At 47.7% G+C, this 25,082-nt stretch overlaps 1 protein-coding gene across 1 annotated transcript in view; it reads left to right on the top strand.

Moving 5' to 3' along the window:
• The window catches only part of LOC147123409 (sodium channel protein type 9 subunit alpha-like), a gene marked incomplete at its 5' end in the record, with an annotated part of 190,436 nt that overhangs the window by 84,490 nt on the left and 80,864 nt on the right, over positions 1–25,082 (top strand). The window contains 1 exon segment of the mRNA XM_085965975.1: positions 1,330–1,417. Within this exon segment, the coding sequence (XP_085822101.1) occupies positions 1,330–1,417 (88 nt within the window).

Here is a 25,082-nt window from a genome sequence, read left to right as displayed (position 1 = left end):
ATGCCATGCTTTATTTCCTGACTGAGAGGCAGCTTCTGGCCTCTAGAATACAGAGGGAAACTGAACAAGGTAACTTGTCCATCAATTTTCTATCTGTCTGTGAAGAGGACTGCCTTAGGTCTGGTTGGAGCCTCTTTCTAATGTACCAAGCAAGATCAGGAACTCACTGCGTTGGAATCACAACAATAAACTCGAAGGCCGTGCACTTCGTGGCACAGCGCAAAAGTACATCAGCCCACTGTGCCGCAAAAGTTTCACACAAAATCGTTCTATCTTGTATATCTTAGTTTGTCTGTTAAAATCCATAATTAAGTGATATACAAATGCATAATTTTGTTACCATTAGCATCAGCACTCCCAGGCTAAGGAGGGAAAAAAATCAGTTAGAGTTCCCACACCTCACCACCATCTTGTGACTCCGACTCAAACGTGCATGTGTGTGAATGTCAGGTGAGGACAGAATCAGATTCAGCTGTGATACCACCCATTAAAATGGCCCATTGGAAGACACTGTCTAGGCTCACATAGGAAGATTAGCCACTTTGCCATGCTATCAGCATCTTTAAAAACTGTACCCAAAAAGGGAAAAAAACACTCATATATTCTTTGTACAAGCGACATGGCCTCTGGGACACTGTGATGGGCCCAGTCTGATATTTTGCCATTAGTCTATTTTTGAATGTTGCAAGTTACACCATGTGATTGTGCTACATGTGGTTGTGCACTTGCTTCCAGAGTCAACTTTCAGTACAAAGAGGATGACCAAATTACAAAATACACTTCAACACAAAAACATTTAAATAAAATTAAAAATGTGAAAACATTCCTCTGAATTTTAAACAATTTCTCTCCCCCCGCCTTTGATTCCCTCCCACACCACACTCCATTCCCCAATGGAGAGAACAAGCAACCTTCTCTCAGACCTTTGTTGTGTTCTCTAGTCATTTACTGGATCAGGTGTGGGAGTACTACAGCTTGCCTCATTCTTCCTATGGACAGGGAGCTTCTTCACTCAGCACGGTTCCTGATAGTTTGGATCCCACATGGAATTACTCGGAGTGCCACGCTGTGTATAGCAATGGCATGTATTAGACTACATTACTCAGCTCTATTTACACCCGTCTACCTCTGTGTAAGAAATATTGCTCCAAAAGAAATTCCAAAAAGTTTAAAAATGAGAACTAGGTTATAAAATAATAGTGTATTCTGTATTTGTTAGCTGTATTTATATAATCATGCAAAACAATTCATTTGTATTATCGACTATGATTTTCATTTTTAAATTTTTTTTTTCTTGTAGATAGGATGGCTCAGTATGTTAGGCAACAGCATTCAAGCCTTCAAATCACTTCGATCCCTCAGAACACTGCGCGCTTTGAGGCCTCTGCGAGCCATTTCCCGTTGGGAAGGAATGAGGGTTGGTTGTGTCTACTTTTATTTTAGTTGACCTTGTGTAAAGTTTCAAATAAGTTTAACTAATAATTTAAGTACTGTAATGAGGCTCTGGCTGGCACAGTGACTTAACAAACTGGGGTAGAAATTCACCTTGGGTGGTAGCGCAAAACAGGCAGTATCGCATTGGCCACCTGTTGTACGCCATGCCCAATATTCAGTTCCATTGAAGTCGGGTACTGCACTGAAGAATCAACATAGATTATGTAGTCTAGTCTCTGGAGTGGGGCTTGAACCAATGTCTTTCTTTCTCAGAAGCAAAAGTGATACCCCTGAGCCAAGGCCAATCTCTCTAGTCTCTCCTCATAACTTAAGAGATTCACAAAACTGTGCACAATATTCAATATGCAGTCTAACCATTGATTTTTATAGGTTTAGCATTACTGCTTTGCTTTGTGCTGTATTGCCTTACTAATTAAACTCAGGATCCCATATATGATCCTCATATATGTGCTCTTGAATGCCTCTATATTATTGGGCACTACTTGAACAATATGATCCTCTTTGATTCTATTCAGTTGTCCTTCTATCTTTTTCTCAGTGTGCACAGCTCCAGCTGTAGGTGTGCAACGTACTAACCTGTAGACTTTGGGGTCGATTTTCAGTGTGCCGTGAAGCGGGCTTTTAGGCGTGCAGGGGGCTGAAATCCCGAATTCGGGGGTCCCGACACCATCCCGCCCAAAACCCACCTCCATGTAAATTTCAAAGGAGGCGGGTACCCGCCCCGCACTGGGACCCGCCGACCCGAGGCGGGAAGGGATTAGTGCCAATTAACTGCCTGTTAACAGGTAGTTAACAGGCAGTTTTTAGCCTAATCCCTATTTTGAAGGGTGTCGTGTGGGATTCCCGATGGCTCCAAACCACGCCAGGTTAGAGGAGTCGGGCCGTGGGGTTGAATGACTTGGAGGAGTCGAGATGTCGGTGTTCAGGTGAGTGATGCATGCATGAGTGCGAAGGTAAGTGTGTTTGGTGTGTCTAAAGTGTGTAAAGAAGTTTAAATTACCTGTACTTACCTTTACAGCCTTCCTTTCTCTAGGCTTCGGGAGTCCATCATTCAGCCGGCATAGAAAGCAGAATGGCCGCGAGCTGTCAAAAGTGACAGCCTGCAGCTTTCAGTGCCGGCGAGATTTCTAACTGAGTCTGCGTAGAAGGACTCAGGTTAGAAGTAAGACTGTCAGTGTTTGACCGCTTCAAACAGCTGTGAAACACTGATATTTCATCTGTCAACACGTCTTGACAGATGAAATTTCAGTCTGTGACGTCACCTGTTGCTGGGTGGCCCTTAATTGGCCTGCTGAGCCCGCTGGGTGGGCTCAACAAGGTCAATCAAGTGAAAATCGCGTGGATTGGCCGCATCTCGATGGAGGCGGGACTACAACCCGAAAGTTGTAGTCCCGCCTCCTTCCCGACTTCTGAATGAAAATCCAGCCCTTTATCTTTGACATTAAGCAGCTGTTTCTTACAGTGCACAATTCTCACAATGACTATCTACTGCTCCCCATGCCTGTCCCTCGCTCCTTGTGATTAAGCAACTGTTATTTTACTGTGCACCATTCTTGCAAGCTGTGCCAACAATGAGTTCCCTACAAATACTAACTCACTAGCCCTGAAATTCCAGACCGGGAGCTGCACCACCAGAAATGTAGCAGGAAGGGAACTCCGCCCGTCAGCCTGCCCTGGCAATGACTTTGTCTCAAATCTCAGGGACAGGGATATTTGAAAAAATCTGTGCCATTTACAGAGCTACTGAGGGTACTGGAATTTCACCCCCACAAGAAATCCCACCCCAGAACCTGTGCCTATGTGAGTTGAGCCAATTACTTTTCTTCAATCAAGTTTTTGAAGGAAATGTTTAACGTTCTTGTAATTATCCTAATCCTCACATTGTGGGGGGACTGCATTTTCTGTTTCTTTGAATGTATTTTTATTGCATTAATGTACGTCACATTGAACATGCTGTATCTAAAGTGCATGAATGATGGTTAGATGGTATGAAACCATAATTTTCAAACTTAAAAGGAATATGTGAGTTCAGCACTTTCCTCAGCCCTCAATTGTTTACACTGATTTTAGCTTATTTACGCATGTTTTTACATTCTGCCGTATGCTGATGAGATTGGCAGGAAATTTGGGTGTAAATAGACATCGGTAAAATGGGCACACAAATGGGCGTAATTTCAGGTTTAACTTACTGATTACACCCCTGTTAGATCCGTGTGTTAATGGAGGCACGGAATGCAGGAGTTGATTTAACAAGTGTTTACTGAACAAAGTCTGGAGGTGAACTAACTACACAAAACGCTACACAGGCTTATATACCCGAGTGGTCACTACTGGTACTACAGTATACAGGAGCTTCAAAAACATAGTTCCTCTTGAAGGTACATACACTACAATTCCTCCCCTTTTAGATAAATAGTACATAACATTTTAAGTAATCATTAAATAACATTTTTACAAGAACAATAATATACACATTTGCTGAAGTTAATCAATTACAAATTCAGTCTCTCTGGAGGCTTCCTGACTCGGTCCGGATAACGCCTCGGTGGTGTAGTAGGTTCTTTTGGCAAGGTCGATTCGGCTTCAATGCCAGTGTCGGGTTCATCTGGTTCCAGTATCACCGGATCGGAGGTAGATACTATGGGTATCTCTGCTTCATCACTAGGCGTATAGAGTTGTGGTGTAGGTTGTCCTTTTTCAGATGACTCTATGATCTGGTCAGCATGGCGCCTTATTATGCTTTCTCCAATGTCCACGGTATACATCAGCGGTCCTAGTCGTGTGCAAATAGTTCCAGGCTGCCATTTCTCGGTACGGTAGTCCCGGGCCAAAACTGGTTGACCTATCTGGAAGGTTCTAGTTGGCCTTTCATTCATGCTTTGAAATTGCTGGTTCTCTACGTCCCTTCTGACGTTTGGCTTGACCAAATCCAGCCGGCATCTTAGGCTTCTATTGAAAAACATCATGGCGGGGGTTTGGTTTGTAACCACATGTGTTGCATTCCTGTACGCAAACAAGAAGTTATCTACCTTATGTTGTAGATTTATGTCTTCATTACCCATGGCCTTTATGGCCTTCTTGAAGGTCTGGACAAACCTTTCAGCTAATCCATTGGTGGCGGGATGGTATGGGGCAGACGTGTAGTGCTTAACCCCATTGTTTTTTAAGAACTTCCTGAATTCTTCGGATACAAATTGCGGTCCATTATCAGAACAGATCTGTTCAGGCAGCCCATTCCTGGCGAATATGGTCCTTAATACTGTGATGGTTTTTTCCGTGGTGGTGGAGGACATCTTTATTACCTCCAGCCACTTGGAGTGTGCATCCACCGCGATTAAGAACATTGAATCCTTAAATGGACCAGCAAAGTCGATATGTACCCCTTGCCATGGAGATGAGGGCCACTCCCATGGATGTAGAGGGGCTTGTGCTGGGGCGTTTTGGACCTTCTGGCATCCTAGACAACTCTTGGTCATTTCTTCGATGTCTCCATCGATACCTGGCCACCACACAAACGCTCTGGCTACGTTTTTCATTTTCACTCCACCCAGATGCCCCTCGTGAAGCTCCTTTAGCACTCTATCCTTGAGTTTGGGTGGAATCACCACTCTGGATCCACACATCAAGGTTCCTTGGCACACTGACAGCTGTTCTCTTCTTTGCGAGAATGCTGGCAACAGTGGTTCACCATGTGCTGGCCATCCCTTCACCGTTAAATCGTAGACTCGTGAGAGAGTCGGGTCATTTCGCGTTTCCTTTTCAATGGTAGAATTTGTCACCGGTAGACATTCCACTATGGTCGAGTGGAACATCTCCACTGGGTCCACTGTAGGCGCCTCTTCCACCGTTGGCAACGGTAGGCGCGATAACCCGTCAGCATTCCCATGCTGTTTTGTTCCTTTGTATTCTATGTCATATTGGTGTGCCCCTAGGAAAAGGGACCACCTCTGTAGCCTTTGCGCTGTCATAATGGGAACGCCCTTTTTAGGGTTGAATATGGAGACGAGGGGTTGATGGTCAGTCAACAAGGTAAATATTTGTCCGTGTAGGTAATGGTTGAATTTCTTCACCCCCCACACCAGGCTGAGTGCCTCCCTGTCGATCTGGGCATAGTTACGCTCAGCTGAGTTCAATGAGCGTGACGCAAAAGCTATCGGCCGCTCCGAGCCATCAGGGAATCTATGCGATAATACCGCTCCCACGCCGTAAGGGGATGCATCGCACACCAGTCTGATTGGCAGTGATGGGTTGTAATGAGCCAACACTTCCCTGGACGTGATCAAGCCTTTGCATTTATGGAAGGCACGTTTACAGTCTTCGCTCCATTTCCAAACTACTCCCGTTTGTAGCAGTGCATTAAGAGGGTGCAGAACCATCGACAAGTTTGGTAAAAATTTATGATAGTAATTTACTAATCCCAGGAATGACCTTAATTGTGAGACATTTTCAGGTGCTGGGGCCTTTACGACCGCTTCAATTTTTTCAGGTGACTTATGCAACCCTTCTTCATTAATGACATGGCCACAATATGATATTTGTTTCTGGAAAAATTCGCACTTGGGGCGATTTGCTCGTAGGCCCCGTTCTCTCAGCCTCGTGAGCACCTGCTCCAAGTTGGCAAGGTGCTCGTTGTCATTTTCTCCTGTTACAAGGATGTCGTCTAGGTAGCATTGAGTCCCCGGAATCCCTTGCAGGACTTGCTCCATAGCTCTTTGCCAGATAGCCGGAGCTGATGCCACTCCGAAAACCAGTCGATTGTACTGGTACAGGCCTTTGTGTGTGTTTATCGTGAGATACTTTTTAGAGGCCTCCTCAACCTCCGTCTGTAGATATGCCTGTGCTAAGTCAATTTTGGTGAAACGTTTCCCTCCGGATAGTGAGGCGAAAATATCTTCTATCCTCGGAAGAGGATACTGTACCGTGTGAAGAACCGGGTTTACAGTCACCTTGAAGTCCCCACAGATGCGAACTTTTCTCTGTTCTTCAGATTTATCATTATTCAACGTTTTCTTCATGACCAGGACGATGGGTGTTGCCCACTCGCTCCAACCTACCTTGGATAACACGCCTGCTTTTTCCAAATTCTCCAGCTCTGCCTCGACGGCTGGACGAATTGCATATGGCACCGGCCTTGCCTTAAAAAACTTGGGAATTGCCGCATCTTCCACTTTTATTGAGGCGGTGGCGCCTTTCAGGGTTCCTAGTTCCTGTTGAAACACTTCTTTGGCGTTAGCCAAGATTTCTTTTAATCGTCCAGGTATGACGTCATCATCGTTTTTTTTCTTACTGGTCACCGTCAGTGCCTGAATGGAGTGCCAGTCTAAGCGTATCTTTCTGATCCATTCACGTCCCAACAACGGTGGACCACCATCTTGCAGAACGTATAAATACAACTTCTGTATTTCCTTGCCTTTGTATACAACAGGCACCCTTATTTTCCATCTGGGGTATACTTTCTGCCCCGTATATGTCTTCAAGACAATGGATGTGTCTTTCAAAGGTATATGCGGAAATAGCCGCTCGTAATCCCGTCGACTCATGATGGTCAGAGCTGATCCTGTATCTAGCTCCATTTTGACTGGGGACCCCGCTATCGTGAGGGTAACCCAAATGGTCTGGTAATCTTCTTTGGCAATTACATTATGTAATTTGAGACAGCTTAGTCTCTTGTTTCCGGAGTCGCTATCGCTCTTCTGGTCTTCGGAGCTACTGTCCGTCATCATTTGTACCTTTCTGTACTTTTCCTTATTGACCTTTTTACTGTCAGCGGATTTCTTTCCAGATCTGCATACACGTGCAATGTGTCCCATCTTTCTGCATTGCCTGCATGCTTTGTCCTTGAACCAGCAATCCTTCTGGTCATGGGTGGATCTGCCGCAGCGATAACATCTCTCGAAACCCCGTGTCATTTCATGGGTGCCGAAGTCCTGTGGCTTTTGCTGTATCTCTGCAGCTCCTCTTGCTGCTGCTTCGTATGATACAGCCACACTGAAAGCCTTGTCCAGTGTTAAATCTTTCTCAGAAAGTAGTCTTTTCTGTGTTCCTTCGCTTAGGAGACCGCAGACGAATTTGTCTCGTAGAGAATCTGCCAGCCCTGCCCCGAATTGGCAGTGCTTTGACAGCTTTCATAATTCGGTGAGGTAATCAGCGTTACTTTCATTCTTGTGCTGATTCCTCCTGAAGAATTTGAATCGTTTCGCTATCAGCAGCGGTGTTGGGTTTAAGTGCTCCTGTAAGGTATCAACAATCTCATTAAAATTCTTGTCCATCGGTTTGGCTGGAGTGATCAAGTTTCGTAACAGCCCGTATGTCCTTGCGCCCATCAGATTTAGAAGTACCGATGCCTTTTTATCATCCGCTACTTCATTCGCCTTGCAATATACCTCCACTCTTTCCACATATGTGGTCCAATCTTCTATATCACTATCGAAAGCAGTAATATTGCCAGTCTTCGGCATCTTGAAAATCTAAAATGGCGCTTCCCGCACTTTTCCTCCGTCCCCGATGGATCAAAATGGCGCCTCCCGCGCTTTGCTTTCTTCCCCGCCGAGTTAAGATGGCGCCTCCTGCGTTTTCCCGCTGCTGCCGCTGCTGCCAACGCTGTTCTCCGCGGTTCCCATTGCGACCTGCAGCTTTTCGCGGTATTTCTATTTTTTTTATATATCGCTTCAATAGTTTCTCCGTTACTTGGAGAACCATTCCCATCGTGGAGCGGACCCTCTGGGACTTTCCCCTCCCTCTGCTCGGTCCGAACGCCGACCTGCTTTGCAGCACCGGCCGCGCCCTGAGTGCTCCACCCTCTCTCTCTCTTTGCTTCTGCTTCCCGACTCGCTGCCCGGCCCTGTTGCAGAGCCACCCGATCGAGCTCTAGCCCGCCGCAGCCCAGGAAGGATCAGTGCACTACCTGCCACCAGCCCGTTTAGCTGGTGAAACCACAGTTTTTTGTTTTTTTTTCTTCTTGCTTCTGGCTTCGACCTTCGTCTGAGGAATCGATCCCCTTGAGGTGCTGCCGAATTGCAGGTAAGTTCGTTTCTAACTCGTCGCCACTGTTAGATCCGTGTGTTAATGGAGACACGGAATGCAGGAGTTGATTTAACAAGTGTTTACTGAACAAAGTCTGGAGGTGAACTAACTACACAAGACGCTACACAGGCTTATATACCCGAGTGGTCACTACTGGTACTACAGTATACAGGGGCTTCAAAAACATAGTTCCTCTTAAAGGTACATACACTACAACCCCCACAAGAAATCCCACCCCAGAACCTGTGCCTGTGTGAGTTGAGCCAATTACTTTTCTTCAATCAAGTTTTTGAAGGAAATGTTTAACGTTCTTGTAATTATCCTAATTGGACTGATGTACTTCAAAATAACTTTTGATAACCTGACTTTTCAATAACTGTGCTGGTCAGTAGTTCCGCCATTCTCCTCTCCTACTCGAAGATTAACATGAGACAGATTTGGGTTGATAATATTCCTGATTTCCCCTACCTCCCTGTGATTAAGTTATTGTGCACCATTCTCACAATGGAATGGCTGAAGTTAGTAATTCACGCTCAGATAAGATTTTGTCCCTTCGCTATTTGTAGCAAAATCATAAATGCATTCTTTATAAATGTGTTTACAATTTCACTACAAATAGCGAACAGAAACATTTTCTTCCCATATGTGGAATCATGATTAAATTTCAGCATACTATCATTCCACAGCACAGAGCAATGGTGCTCTAACACACTGTACCACCACAGTACCCCTCAATTTTACAGATGTTTTTCATTTCTTTGACCACAGATTAGTATTATTGACATGTGTATAGCATATGTTCTGTACTGGGAGTGAAATTTATTGATGCTTATGACCTATTAGTACAGAAGGCTTTTAGGTACAAAATTAAGGCAATTGAGAAGAAAATATTAATTGGAGCTTCATCATCAGTACAGATGGAATGGGTCCTTCCTGCTGAAATTGGGGTATAATACAGAACATTGGCATGGAAAAAGATCACTTTGAGATCATTTTAATGAGTAAGGAAAGGAAAGCATTTGCTAGGTGTCAGCCTTGGCTCAGTGGTAGCACTTTCACCTCTGAGTCAGAAGGTTGAGGTTCAAGTACCATGCCAAAGACTAGACTGATACTTCAGTGCCATATCGAGGGAGTGCTGCAATCTCAGAGGTGCTGTCTTTGGGATGAGATGTTAAACCAAGTCACCGTCTGCCCTCTCAAGTGGATGTAAAACATCCCATGGCACTATTTGAAGTTGAGCAGGGGAGTTCACCAGGGTGTCATTATTTATCCCTCAACCAACATCACTAAAAAACATTGGCCCAGAAATTCGGGTCGGGGGCTTCCCGCGGGTGCAAGCCCCCGACCTGCACTAACCTTGCACGCCGGCAGTTGAGCTGTAGGGCCCCGTGAAATTCCGCTCGGGGGCCTGGCCCAGCTGCTGGCGCGCTGTGCTTGCATGTCCCAGGGGCGTAGTTAGTGCGATGCGTCCCCTGGGATCACGTGAGCCATGGGCAGCCAATCGGAGGAGGGAAAAGCCCATTCATAAGATTGACAGGAAGACCTGTCTAAACTTATGAATACTACATAAGAACATAAGAACATAAGAACATAAGAAATAGGAGCAGGAGTAGGCCAATCGGCCCCTCGAGCCTGCTCCACCATTCAATAAGATCATGGCTGATCTGATCCTAACCTCAAATCTTCTATCACTCTGCATCCACCCGAACCCATGTGATCTCCCGGGAGAGGCGAAAAACCAGATAAAGACCCAATGGCCAATTTGGGAGAAAAAAATCTGGGAAATTCCTCTCCGACCCATCTAGGCGATCGAAATTCTTCCAGGAGATCACTCTGTCCCTATATTTTCTACAGTACTTACCTTCTGTAAAGGCGATCTCCACCCCAGCCAGGAACAGGAATAAAACCATCTCCTGAAATCTAACAGAATTAGAACACAGTAGGAGCAGAACAAGGCTACACGGCCCCTGGGCCCGCTCCACTACCCACAGGGCCATGACCATTCCGAACCCAGACTCATGTCCAATTTCCTGCCCGCTCCCCGTAACCCTTTATTCCCTTTACTTCTAGGAAACTATCTATTTCTGTTTTAAATTTATTTAATGATGTAGCTTCCACAGCTTTCTGGGGCAGCAAATTCCACAAACCTACCACCCTCTGAGTGAAGAAGTTTCTCCTCATCTCAGTTTTGAATGAGCAGCCCCTTATTTTAAGATTATGCCCCCTAGTTCTAGTTTCACCCATCATTGGGAACATCCTCACCGCATCCACCCGATCAAGCCCCTTCACAATCTTATATGTTTCAATAAGATCGCCTCTCATTCTTCTGAACTCCAATGAGTAGAGTCCCAATCTACTCAACCTCTCCTCATATGACCACCCCCTCATCCCCGGGATTAACCGAGTGAACCTTCTTTGTACTGACTCGAGAGCAAGTATGTCTTTTCTTAAGTATGGACACCAAAACTGTATGCAGTATTCCAGGTGCGGCCTCACCAATACCTTGTACAACTGCAGCAATACCTCCCTGTTTTTATATTCCAACCCCCTAGCAATAAAAGCCAACATTCCATTGGCCTTCTTAATCACTTGCTGCACCTGCATACTAACTTTTTGAGTTTCGTGCACCAGGACCCCCAGATCCCTTTGTACTACAGTACTTTCCAGTTTCTTGCCATTAAGATAATAACTTGCTCTATGATTTTTCCTGCCAAAGTGCATAACCTCACACTTTCCAGTATTGTATTCCATCTGCCAAATCTCTGCCCACTTACTTAGCCTGTCTATGTCCCTTTGCAGGTTTTTTATGTCCTCCTCACTCACTACTTTCCCTCCCATCTTTGTATCATCTGCAAACTTTGATATGTTACACTCGGTCCCCTCCTCCAAATCGTTGATATAGATTGTAAAGAGTTGGGGACCCAGCACTGACCCCTGCGGAACACCACTAGTTACTGGTTGCCAATCTGAGAACGAACCATTTATCCCAACTCTCTGCTTTCTGTTAGAGAGCCAATCCTCCACCCACGCCAGAATATTACCCCCAATCCCGTGATTTTTTATCTTGAGCAATAATCTTTTGTGTGGCACCTTGTCAAATGCCTTTTGGAAGTCTAAATACACTACGTCCACTGGTTCCCCTTTATCCACCCTGTATGTTACTTCCTCAAAAAACTCAAGCAAATTTGTTAAACATGACTTCCCCTTCATGAAACCATGCTGAGTTTGCCCTATTAAATTATGTTTATCCAAATGTCCCATTACTGTCTCCTTAATAATGGACTCTAACATTTTACCAACCACAGATGTTAGGCTAACAGGTCTATAGTTTCCAGCCTTCTGCCTACTACCCTTTTTAAATAAGGGTGTTACATTAGCAGTTTTCCAATCTGCTGGGACCTTTGCTGAGTCCAGTGAGTTTTGGAAAATTATTACCAATGCATCCACAATCCCTACCGCTACTTCCCTCAAGACCCTGGGATGAAAGCCATCAGGTCCAGGGGATTTATCCGCCTTGAGTCCCATTATTTTACCAAGTACCACGGGCCTCAAAATAGCATTAAACCTTCAAATAATTTTTTTTTTAAATCACACTTTTTCAATAAACTACAAATTACATTAAATAACTATTTTAAACAATAATTTAAATTTTTGAAAAAAATAATTTAATAAAAAAACGGGGCTAAAAATAACCTTACCTTGCTTTAAAGTATTTAAAAATAATAAACCTGTGGAAAAAATGTTTTAATTTTAATTAATTGACCACTTACCTTGTAAAAAGCAGGCCTTACGCCTGCTTTTTAAATGTGTAAATCCTACCTCGCGTGAAAACCTGCAAAAAAAAACTAAGTTCAAAGCGCACGCGCAGCCTCCCCTGCGCGCGCGATCGACCTCTGAACCCCTTCGTTCAGAGGATCGGAAGTGCCGGTTTCCCGCGCATGCGCAGTGCATGCAGGAAACCCGCACTTCCATTCGGCCTACGGGTGAGTACCCCGTGCGTACTCACCCGTGGAGAGCCGAATTTCTGGGCCAAAATCTGGACACTATCACATTACTGTTTGTGGGTCCTTGCTGTGCACAAATTGGCTGCCGCGTTTCCTACATTACAATAGTGACTACACTTCAAAAGTAGTTAATTGGCTGTAAAGCACTTTGGGATATCTTGAGGTCGTGAAAGGTGCTATATAAATGCAGGTATTGCTTTTTTCCTTTATATCGCACTTGTCACATTCTCAGGACATCCCAAAGCACTTCATAGCCAATTAATTATCGCTGTTGTTATACAGGCAAACATAGCAGCCCATTTGTGCACAGCAAGGTTCCACTAACAAAAATGGGAAAAATGACCAGTTAATCATTTTTGCTGCTGTTGGTTAGGGATAAATGTTGTCTAAGACAATGGGAAAAATCCCCTGCTCTTCTTCAAATAGTGCCATGGTAGTTTTTACATCCACCTGAACAGATAGACATGGACTTGATTCAGCATGTCATCCATAAGACAGTGGTTGTGATTTACCCTACCTCGGTGGGCCCGTGGCGGGCAATGTCGGTCGCAGGTCTCAGCCCCACTGCTGGCTCCATCCCAGCCTCCAAAATGACTTTCCGATGATTGGGCTTGTTAAGCCCGCCCAGCGAGATTCCCAGCCATTGGATACAGCAAAGGCTATGGGCCCCGACAAAATTCCGGCTATTGTGCTGAAGACTTGTGCTCCAGAACTAGCTGCGCTTCTAGCCAAGCTGTTCCAGTACAGCTACAACACTGGCATCTATCCGACAATGTGGAAAACTGCCCAGGTATGACCTGTCCACAAAAAGCAGGACAAATCCAATCCGGCCAATTACCGCCCCATCAGTCTACTGTCAATCATCAGCAAAGTGATGGAAGGTGTCATCGACAGTGCTATCAAGCAGCACTTACTCACCAATAACCTGCTCACTGATGCCCAGTTTGGGTTTCGCCAAGACCACTCAGCTCCCGACCTCATTACAGCCTTGGTCCAAACATGGACAAAGGAGCTGAATTCCAGAGGTGAGTTGAGAGTAACAGCCCTTGACATCAAGGCAGCATTTGACTGAGTGTGGCAGCATGGAGCCCTAGTAAAACTGAAGTCAATGGGAATCGGGGTGGAAAACTCTCCACTGGCTGGAGTCATACCTAGCACAAAGGAAGATGGTTGTGGGTGTTGTGTATGTACCTTTAAGGGAATAACTGGTCTTAGACTGCAGTACCGGCAGTGACCACCCCTGTATAAAAGGCCCTAGCAGGCTTCTGTAGTTTCAGTTTCAAGCTGCCTCTTGTTCAGTAAAGTACCTGTTAAACTGTTCTCCCAAAGTCCGTGTATTATTGAGGCGCGGACTTTACAGTGGCGACGAGTAAGTTCGAACTCACCTGCAGTATGGCATCATCTCACGGGGATCTCGCCTGAAAGGAAGGTCCTGGAAGGTCGTAGTCTGAGCAACGGGTGTCGACCGAGGGCAACCGCCCAAAGAATCCATCGGTGTTTGGAGAATTGCGGGAGAGACTGTGGTTGCAGCGAATCATGCTGGTAGCAGGTAGCGCGCTGACCCTTCCGGACTGTGGCGGGCTCAAGCTCGATCGAGCAGCTCTACAAATCGGGCCGCGCAGCGTCGCCGGGAAAAGAAAACAAGAGAGAGAGGGTTGAGCGCACAGGGCGCGGTCGGTGCTCGAGAACAGGACAGCGGAGAGAAACTAAACGGGGGGGAAGGAAAGCGAGATGCGCCGAAGCTGCGGGTCGCCGCCATTACCCCATAGAACGCTAGGAGCAGCGTGGCAGTAAGGGGAAGAAGCAAAAGCGTGGGAGGCGCCATTTTATTCCATTGGGGAAGAAGCAAAAACGTGGGAGACGCCATTTTAAATCGCCCAAGATGCCGAAAACTGGCAGTATCACTGCTTTTGACAATGAGGTAGAAGACTGGACCACGTATGTGGAAAGAATTGAAGTGTACTGCAAGGCAAATGAGGTGGCTGATGGAAAGAGGGCGTCGGTATTATTAAATCTGATGGGTGCGAGTACGTACGGCCTATTGCGGAATTTAATTACCCCAGCTAAACCAATGGAGAAAAGTTTTGAGGAGATTGTTCATATCTTACAGGAACATCTAAGCCCTACACCACTGCTGATAGCAGAAAGATTCAAGTTCCATAAAAGAAACCAGCACAAAGATGAGAGCAATGCTGACTATCTTACGGAACTACGCAAGTTATCGAAGCACTGCCAATTCGGAGCAGGACTGGCAGACACCTTACGGGATAAGTTTGTCTGCGGGCTCCAGAGTGAAGGAACCCAGAAACGACTACTTTCAAAAAAGGACCTGACGCTAGAACAGGCTTTCAGCGTGGCAGTATCCTACGAAGCAGCAGCACGGGGAGCTGCGGAAATACAACAGAAACCACAAGAATACAGCGCTAACGAAATGGCGTATGGAGCCGAAAAGTGCTATCGCTGCGGCAGAACAACCCATGAGCAGAAGGACTGCCGGTTTAAAGACAAAATATGCAGGCAATGCAGGAAAATGGGACATATAGCAAGAGTCTGCAGGTCGGGAAAGAAGACCAACACGACAAGAACTACTAAGGAACAGTACAGGAAAGTAAAGAAACTGACAGATAGTAGTTCAGAAGATCAGGAGAGTGATAAGGACTCCGGGAGCAGGCGACTAAGTTGTTTAAAGTTACACAACGTGATCGCAAAAGATCACCGAACCATTTGGGTCACCCTCATGATAGCAGGGTCCCCAGTGAAGATGGAATTGGACACAGGATCAGCCCTAACTGTCATGAATCGACGAGACTATGAGCGGCTATTCTCACACATACCCTTAAAGGACACGTCCATTGTATTGAAGACATACACGGGGCAAAAGGCCTACCCCGGAGGAAAAATAAGGGTGCCAGTTGAATATAACGGAAAGGAAACACAGAAACTATACATGTATATACTACGAGATGGAGGACCACCATTATTGGGACGTGAATGGATCCGAAGACTACAATTGGATTGGCATTCCATTCTGGCACTAACTGTGACTGACAAAAAAGACAAAAAGTCGCACCTGGACGTCTGTCACAAATTCTATCTGACGTGGAAGAGGTGTTCCAACAAGGACTTGGGACTCTAAAAGGAGTAAAGGCAACCATAAAGATTGAGGATAACGCAACCCCAAAATTTTTCAAGGCCAGACCGGTGCCATACGCGATACGCCCAGCTGTGGAAGCTGAACTGGAGAGTCTGGAGCGTTCGGGGATGCTGTCTAAGGTGGACTGGAGCGAGTGGGCCACACCCATCGTTCCTGTAATGAAGAAAGCATTGAGCAGCACGCCTGGGGAGTCAAGGAAGGTTCGCATCTGTGGGGACTTCAAGGTGACTGTGAACCCAGTCCTGCACACAGTACAGTATCCGCTTCCGCGGATAGAAGATATTTTCACCTCACTATCTGGAGGGAAACGTTTTACAAAGATTGACCTGGCTCAAGCGTATCTACAAATGGAGGTGGAAGAAGCATCTAGGAAATACCTCACGATAAACACTCACAAAGGCCTTTACCAATACAATCGACTGGTATTTGGGGTAGCATCGGCCCCGGCTATGTGGCAGAGGGCAATGGAACAAGTCCTGCAAGGGATCCCGGGGACCCAGTGTTATTTGGACGACATCCTGATTATGGGCAAAAATGACAATGAACACCTTGCCAACCTGGAACAGGTGCTCACGAGATTGCAGGAATATGGGCTACGAGCCAACCGTCCCAAATGCGAGTTCTTCAGGAGACAAATCTCGTATTGTGGCCGCATGATTGATGAGGAAGGGTTGCATAAGTCGCCGGACAAGATTGAGGCTGTAGTCAAGGCTCCAGCACCAGAAAATGTGTCGCAACTGAGGTCGTTCCTCGGGTTGGTGAACTACTACCATAAGTTCTTGCCGAATTTATCTACAATTCTGCACCCACTGAACGCCCTCCTTCAAACTGGTGTAATATGGAAATGGAGTGATGAGTGTAAGCGTGCCTTTCAGGAATGTAAATGCCAAATCACTTCAAAAGAAGTATTGGCCCACTACAACCCAACACTACCGATTCGGTTGGCATGTGATGCGTCACCTTACGGCATTGGAGCGGTGCTGTCACACAAATTCCGTGACGGTTCAGAGAGGCCAATAGCCTTTGCATCGCGCTCGCTAACCTCAGCCGAGCGTAACTACGCCCAGATTGACAGGGAGGCCCTCAGCCTGGTGTGGGGGGTGAAGAAGTTCAATCACTATCTGCACGGGCAGAAGTTCACCCTACTGACTGATCATCAACCCCTGGTCTCAATTTTTAACCCAAAGAAGGGCGTTCCGGTGATGACGGCGCAACGGCTGCAAAGATGGTCACTTTTTCTAGGGGCACATCAGTATGACATAGAGTACAAAGGTACGAAACAACATGGAAACGCTGATGGGCTGTCGCGCCTACCGTTGCCTACGGTGGAAGAAGCACCTGCAGTGGACCCGGTGGAGATATTCCATGCGACCATAGTCGAATGTTTGCCTGTTACAAACGCAAGTATTGAGAAGGAAACCCGAAATGACCCGACACTCTCTCGGGTCTATGTTTTGACGGTGAAGGGATGGCCAGCATATGGCGACTCACTGTTGCCAGCATTCTTGCCAAGGAGGGAACAGCTGTCAGTGTGCCGGGGAACCTTGATGTCTGGATCCCGAGTGGTAATTCCACCCAAGTTGAGAGATAGAGTACTCAATGAGCTTCACGAGGGTCATCTGGGAGGGGTAAAAATGAAGAGCCTAGCCAGGGCGTTTGTGTGGTGGCCGGGAATCGATAAAGAAATCGAGGATATGACCAAGAGATGCACAGGATGCCAGAAGGTCCAAAACGCTCCACCACAGGCCCCGCTACATCCATGGGAGTGGCCCTCATCTCCATGGCGACGGGTACACATTGATTTCGCTGGTCCATTTATGGACTCAATGTTTCTAATCGCTGTGGACGCCCATTCGAAATGGCCAGAGGTCATTAAAATGTCCTCCACCACCACGGAGAAAACTATTGCAGTCCTAAGGACCATCTTCGCCAGGAATGGGTTGCCAGAACAGATCTGTTCCGACAATGGCCCACAGTTTGTGTCTGAGGATTTCCGGAGGTTCCTGAAGAATAATGGGGTGAAACATTACACATCTGCCCCATATCATCCAGCCACAAATGGATTGGCTGAGAGGTTTGTTCAGACCTTTAAAAAGGCCATAAAGGCAATGTATAATGACGACATACCACTGCAACACAAGGTGGATAACTTCCTGTTTGCTTACCGGAATGCGACACATGCAGTAACCAACCAAACTCCAGCCGTACTGTTTTTCAACCGGAGACTAAGATATCGCTTGGATTTGCTCAAACCAAACATAAGACGAGATGTTGAGGATAAGCAGTTCCAGCACATAAATGAGAAGCCAACCAGGAGCTTCAAGATAGGGCAACCAGTCTTGGCCCGCGATTACCGAACAGAAAAATGGCAGCCAGGCACGATATGCACACAGCAGGGACCACTAATGTACACAGTGGACGTTGGAGAGAGCATCATGAGACGCCATGCTGACCAGATTCTAGAGTCACAGGAACAAGCCAAACCTGTGCCACAAGCATGTGCACCTGGTAATGAGCCCGAAGGGCAGATTGCGTCTACCTCAGAAGCAGGGGTATTGGAAGCTGACGAACCAACCAATGACAATGAGCCAGAATTGACTCCACCGCCAGAACAGGATACTCGAGAAAGGCGCTATCCAGTCCGGATCAGGAAGCCTCCTCAAAGACTGAACTTATAAATGACTATTTCAGTTGATGTATATATTACTGAGAAAATTGTAATTGTAATTAGTTATTATTTAGTTGTTAAATGAATGTTATGTACTGTTTATCTAAATGGGGAGGAATTGTTGTGTATGTACCTTTAAGGGAATAACTGGTCTTAGACTGCAGTACCGGCAGTGACCACCCCTGTATAAAAGGCCCTAGCAGGCTTCTGTAGTTTCAGTTTCAAGCTGCCTCTTGTTCAGTAAAGTACCTGTTAAACTATTCTCCCGAAGTCCGTGTATTATTGAGGTGCGGACTTTACAGTGGGGGTTGAAGGTCAATCATCACAGCCCCAGGACATTGCTGCAGGAGTTCCTCAGGGCAGTGTCCGAGGCTCAACCATCTTCAGCTGCTTCATCAATGACCTTCCCTCCAACATAAGGTCAGAAATGGGGATGTTGTAGCAGAGCCACCAAGGGACTCTTATATCGATGTACATAATTACCTGTAACAGAATGAATCTGTACCTGTATTCGTTTTACTGCATGTAAATAGCGCAGTCTCTGTAGGATTAAGACCAAACGCGATGACGTCACCACGTGGGTCACGTGACGTTCCCAATGGCGGGAAACGTGCTGACGTCAGACTGAGGAGCCTTCTCTCTCAGTCCTCGTGGAGCCAGCATTGTTAGTTAGTTAGTTAGTTCTCCTGCATTTTGATTGTTACTTCTGCAAAACAGTTGACAGACTGACTCGATCTCAGTCCTTTGGTTAGGAATCTAGCAATTCCTACAGTGGTGACACCGAACTTTCGCAAACGATCTTCGCGGAGGAAGCGAAACGCAACGAAACGATGGAAGCGAACGCGGTGGCTTTGAAGCTCCCTCAGTTTTGGGAACAACAGGCGGCCTCCTGGTTCGTGCAAGCGGAAGCTCAGTTTGAACTTCGAAACATCGTGGCGGATCAGACCCGTTACCTTTACGTGGTCTCCACACTCGACGGCTCCACGGCTTCAAGGATCATCAACCTGCTTGAAAACCCCCCCCGGTCGATGGCAAGTACAACACGCTAAAAGCACGGTTAATTCAGGTTTTCGGCCTCACGAAGGCGGAACACGCACGCCGCTTACTTACGCTGCCCGGGTTAGGTGACTCCAAGCCATCGGAGTTAATGTGCCAGATGCTCACACTCCTTGGCTCCGAACCGCAATGCTTTCTCTTTCGAGAGTTGTTCTTGAGTCAATTGCCCGAGCAGGTACAGGCAGCCCTCGCAAGATCAGATGCTACGGATTGCGTCGCGCTTGCTGCCGAAGCAGACACTATTTATGCGGTCACGCAGCAATACTGCGCCACCACGAGGTGCCCCTCCCTCGTGGACTCTGCCCCGACACCTCCATCGCCTGGCTTGTGTTTTTACCACGCTCGTTTTGGCGCGAGAGCCAGATGCTGCCGGCCTCCCTGCAGTTTCACGCCTCAAATGAAGAAAAAACACCAGCACCAAATACAGAAAAGGAAGACCGAGCCTGAGGGATGTCCCACGGCCGCGATGGCGATTGGCGATTCCGGGAAGCTCCTTTATATTACTGATTCCATCTCGGGCCGACGGTTTTTATGCGACACAGGGGCGCAGTGTAGCATCCTTCCCGCCTCCGTCCTCGACATCCGGACTGGGAGGCGTGGTTTTCCCCTCCAGGCCGCCAACGGCGGTGCCATCCGTACCTTTGGTAAACGGCGGGCCCAGGTGTGATTCGGCGGACAGCGTTTTCAATGGGACTTTATCACTGCCAAAATCTCACAAGCCATCCTCAGCGCCGATTTTTTATGCGCCAACAGTCTTTTGATGGATGTGAGAAATCGTCGACTGATTAACGCGGCCACTTTCAACTCCATCCCTTGCTTCCGCAATGCAGTTGTGTCGCACATGGTCTCCTGCGCTTTGCCTGCGCCTAATGAATTCACTCGCCTGCTCGGGGAATTCCCGGAACTAACCAAGCCCACTTTCTCCTCATCGACCACCAAACACGGCGTGGAGCATCACATCGCAACGACCGGCTCTCCAGTCTACGCATGGGCTCGGCGCCTAGAACCCAGCAAACTCGCGGCCGCAAAGGCAGAGTTCACCGCAATGGAGCGGCTGGGGATTATTCATCGGTCGAATAGTCCCTGGTCCTCGCCTCTCCATATCGTCCCGAAACCCGGTGGCGGATGGCGGCCATGCGGTGACTACCGACGCCTTAATGACGTCACAACTCCCGATCGGTACCCAATACCGCACATCCAGGATTCCTCTGCGCATTTGGTGGGAAAGCCAATATTCTCCAAGATTGACCTCGTACGTGGATACCATCAAGTGCCTGTACACCCCCAAGACATCCAAAAGATGGCGGTCATTACTCCCTTTGGCCTTTTCGAGTTCCTCCGGATGCCATTTGGGCTCAAGAATGCGGCGCAGGCGTATCAGCGCCTGATGGATTCGGTGCTGCGGGACCTTACCTTCTTATTTGTCTACCTTGACGATATCCTGATCGCCAGCTCTACCAAAGAGGAACACATCTGCCAGTTGCACACCCTCTTTCGCCGCCTCCATCAACATGGCTTGATCATCAACCCGGCCAAATGTCAGTTCGGCCTACCACATATCGACTTCTTGGGTCACCGCATCACTTCGGAGGGCGCGATACCGCTTCAGTCGAAGGTAGAGGCGATTACAGCTTTCCCATGGCCGCAGTCCATCAAGGCCTTCCAGGAGTTCCTGGGTATGGTAAATTTTTACCACCGTTTCGTACCTAGGGCTGCTCAACTTATGCAACCACTCTACGAGGCTCTCAGAGGAAAGCCGGGAAAAGGGTCCGTAGTTTGGACGCCCGAGATGGACTGCGCCTTCAGCGACACAAAGACCGCTCGAGCAAATGCAACTATGTTGGCACATCCACTGCCTGGTGCCACCATCGCTCTTACGACCGACGCTTCTGACTACGCCATAGGCGCCGTACAAGAACAGTGGGTCAGCGGCACGTGGCAGCCACTGGCGTTTTTTAGTCACCAACTATGATGTAACGAGCACAAATACAGCACGTTCAACAGGGAGTTGTTGGCGCTGTTTCTGGCTATCCGCCATTTTCGATTTTTATTAGAGGGATGCCACTTCACCGCGTTCGTGGATCACAAACCACTGACGTTTGCTATGGCCAAGACTGCCGAACCGTGGTCGGCTCGACAGCAGTGACAACTTACCTTTATTTCGGAGTTTACGACCGACATTCAGCATGTGGCCGGCAAGGACAATGTGGTGGCTGATTGTCTTTCGCGTGCGACCGTCCAAGCCGTTCAGCTGGGAATAGCCTATTCCCACATGGCTGCTGACCAAGCAACCGATCTGGAAACACAGGCGTTCCGCTCCGACTCCTCCTGCCTCCAGCCAGCAGATGTGCAATTCCACTCAGCAGGCACCTCCATGCTCTGCGACGTCTCCTTGGGAGATCCCCGCCCGATCGTTCCGACTTCCTGGCATCGCAAAGTCTTTGATGCCATACACGGACCTTCGCACCCTGGCGTGAAGGCGTCTCAAAGATTACTGGCATCTAAATTCGTCTGGAGAGGGATGCATAAAGATGTTCGCGACTAGGCTAACACCTGCGTCGTTTGTCAAAAATCTAAAGTACAACGGCATGTAAAAGCCCCCTTGGCCACTTTCGAAGTGCCAGAACGCCATTTCGACCATGTCCACGTAGACCTCGTTGGGCCGCTTCCGCCGTCACAAGGTTTCACACACCTCCTGACCATGGTCGACCGCACTATAAGATGGCCAGAGGTGGTTCCTTTGGCGTCTACTACCTCCACTGATGTCGCCAGGGCTTTTATCTCCTCGTGGGTCGCATGTTTCGGTGTCCTGGCAGATATTTCGTCCGACCGCTGTCCACAGTTTTCGTCCGAACTTTGGAACGCTGTAGCCTTAGGTTTGGGCACCAAGCTCCATCGCACCATGGCCTACGACCCGCAGGCAAACGGGTTGTGTGAACGTTTCTATCGGTTGTTAAAGGCATCGCTAAGGGCCACCCTTCAGGGCACCGCATGGGTGGATCGGCTCCCGTGGGCTATGCTTGGTTTGCGCATAGCGCCTAAAGAAGACCTGCAGTCATCTTCTGCGGAACTGGTGTACGGCCAGCCACTCCGGGTGCCCGGCGATTTCCAGCCATCGCCGACTCAGCCGTGGTCCGCAGCCGACCAACTCTGCACCCACTGGGAAACAGCCGACTCCTTTAAGCCAATTCCAACGTCGCACCACAGCCTTCCTTCCTCTCACATACCAACAGAGTTAATGCAAGCCGAGTTTGTCTTCGTTCGCAATGATGCCCATCGCGGTCCACTCAAGCCTCCTTATACGGGCCCCTTCCGAGTACGGGAGGCAGGCGACAAGAGTTTTTTGGTTGACATCGGTGGCAAACCCGACTACATTTCAATTGACCGCCTCAAGCCCGCGCACCTGGTCCTCGACCGACCGGTCGAGACTGCACAGCCACCACGTCATGGTCGACCGCCCGCTGCTACTACATCCGACCGGATCGTTCCACCTGTCAGCCCATCTACTGCTCAGCAAATTCCTCTCCGGGAATATAGGAGTCGTTCGAACAGGCTTGTCCGACCTCCTCTTCGATTGACTTTCACTGTTAAAGACAATTCTGGGGGGGCGCATGTGGCAGAGCCACCAAGGGACTCTTATATCGATGTACATAATTATCTGTAACAGAATGAATCTGTACCTGTATTCGTTTTACTGCATGTAAATAGCGCGGTCTCTGTAGGATTAAGACCAAACGCGATGACATCACCACGTGGGTCATGTGATGTTCCCAATGGCGGGAAACGTGCTGACATCATGATGTCAGACTGAGGAGCCTCCTCTCTCAGTCCTCGTGGAGCCAGCATTGAGCATAGACCTGTTAGTTAGATCTCCTGCGTTTTGATTGTTACTTCTGCAAAACAGTGTTAAATTTCGTTTGGTTGACAGACTGACTCGATCTCAGTCCTTTGGTTAGGAATCTAGCAATTCCTACAATGTTCACTGATGACTGCACAGTGTTCAGTGCCATTCATAACTCCTCAGATAATGAAGCAGTCCATGCCCGCATGCAACAAGACTTGGATGATGTTCAGGCTTGGACTGATAAGTGGCAGGTAACATTCGTGCCACAGAAGTACCAGGCAATGACTATCTCCAACAAGCGAGAGTCTAACTGCCTTCCCTTGACATTCAACGGCATTACCATTGCCAAATCCCCCACCATCAACTTCCTGGGGGTCACCATTGACCAGAAATTTAACTGGACCAGCCACATAAATATTATGGCAACAAGACCAGGTCAGAGGCTAGGTATTCTGCGGCGAGTGTCTCACCACCTGACTCCCCAAAGTCTTTCCACCATCTACAAGGCACAAGTAAGGAGTGTGATGGAATACTCTTCACTTGCCTGGATGAATGCAGCTCCAACAACACTCAAGCAGCTCGACACCATCCAGGAAAAGACAGCCCACTTGATTGGCACCCCATCTACCACCTTAAACCTTCACTCCCTCCACCGTGTACCATGGCTGCAGTGTATACCATCTACAAGATGCACTGCAGCAACTCGCCAAGGCTTCTTCGGCAGCACCTCCCAAACCCACGACCTCTTCCACCTAGAAGGACAAGGGAATATCACCAGCTCCAAGTTCCCCTCCAAGTCACACACCATCCTGACTTAGAAATATATCGCTGGGTCAAAATCCTGGAACTCCCTATCTAACAGCACTGTGGGAATACCTTCACCACGGACTGCAGCAGTTCAAGAAGGCAGCTCACCACCACCTTCTCAATGGCAATTAGGGATGGGCAATAAATGCTGGCCTTGCCAACGACGCCCACATCCCATAAAACAATTTTTTTTTCATTGAAAGAAGCAGGTCTGATGACATCATTTATGACACGTCAGCAGCCAGTTTCCTTAAAGGGACCATGCCCAAATTTATCTTAACATTTGTACTGTCAGTGTTCTACAGCATTGAGGTGCTACAAACACTGACAAGCGCTGCACAGAGGTGTACAGCTGCACCCAGGTTCTCTCATGACTTCTCCATATGCTTAAAAGCTGGGAAAAAACCATTGATAAGTGGCTGTAAACAAGCCACTAATGATTTTAATTGCCTCCCCCACCGTTGCCTGTCGGGTCTGCTCAGTGCTGGCAGACCCGACATTGGGAAAGTGCAGTGTGTGCGTTTTGACAGTGGGTTCCCGACCCGCTGTCAATCATTTTAAATTTAACAGCTGACCCGCCACCCATCCCGTCCACTGAGTGCCGGCAAAATTCCAGCCAATATTTCTGACAATGCAGCACTTCCTCGGTACTGCACTGGAGAATAAGTTTAGCTTATATGCTCAAGACCTGGAGGAGAATTTGAACTGACAACCTTCTGACTCACAGGTGAGAGGGCTATCACTTTAAAGTCACTACTTGGACAAGGCAGAGAGGTAAAATCGGAAGAGGCTCGGACTCACCAGGGAGATCATAATAGAGGCCTGCCATCTGAACCTCAACCAGCTGCAATACACTGCCATGAGTAGTGAAGCTCAGCACTACCCTCAACGTTTATGCCACAGCAACCTTGTAGCCACCCATAAGGGGCATCACAGGAGTCGGCTGCTTTGCCATGTCCCCTCCATTAACAAATAACTGAAGCTCTGCATTGCCATTCACCCTGCTACATACATCTCAACTAGACTCAGGAACCAAACAGCTACTGCAGGCAGGAATGCAATTTGTTTAAT

Source organism: Somniosus microcephalus, chromosome 2, assembly GCF_052327205.1.
Source record: "Somniosus microcephalus isolate GS21.2 chromosome 2, FLI_Smic_1.0, whole genome shotgun sequence".
Lineage (NCBI taxonomy): Eukaryota > Metazoa > Chordata > Chondrichthyes > Squaliformes > Somniosidae > Somniosus > Somniosus microcephalus.
Note: the sequence above shows the minus strand (reverse complement) of the source record. Positions and strands in the feature narration are given on the sequence as shown.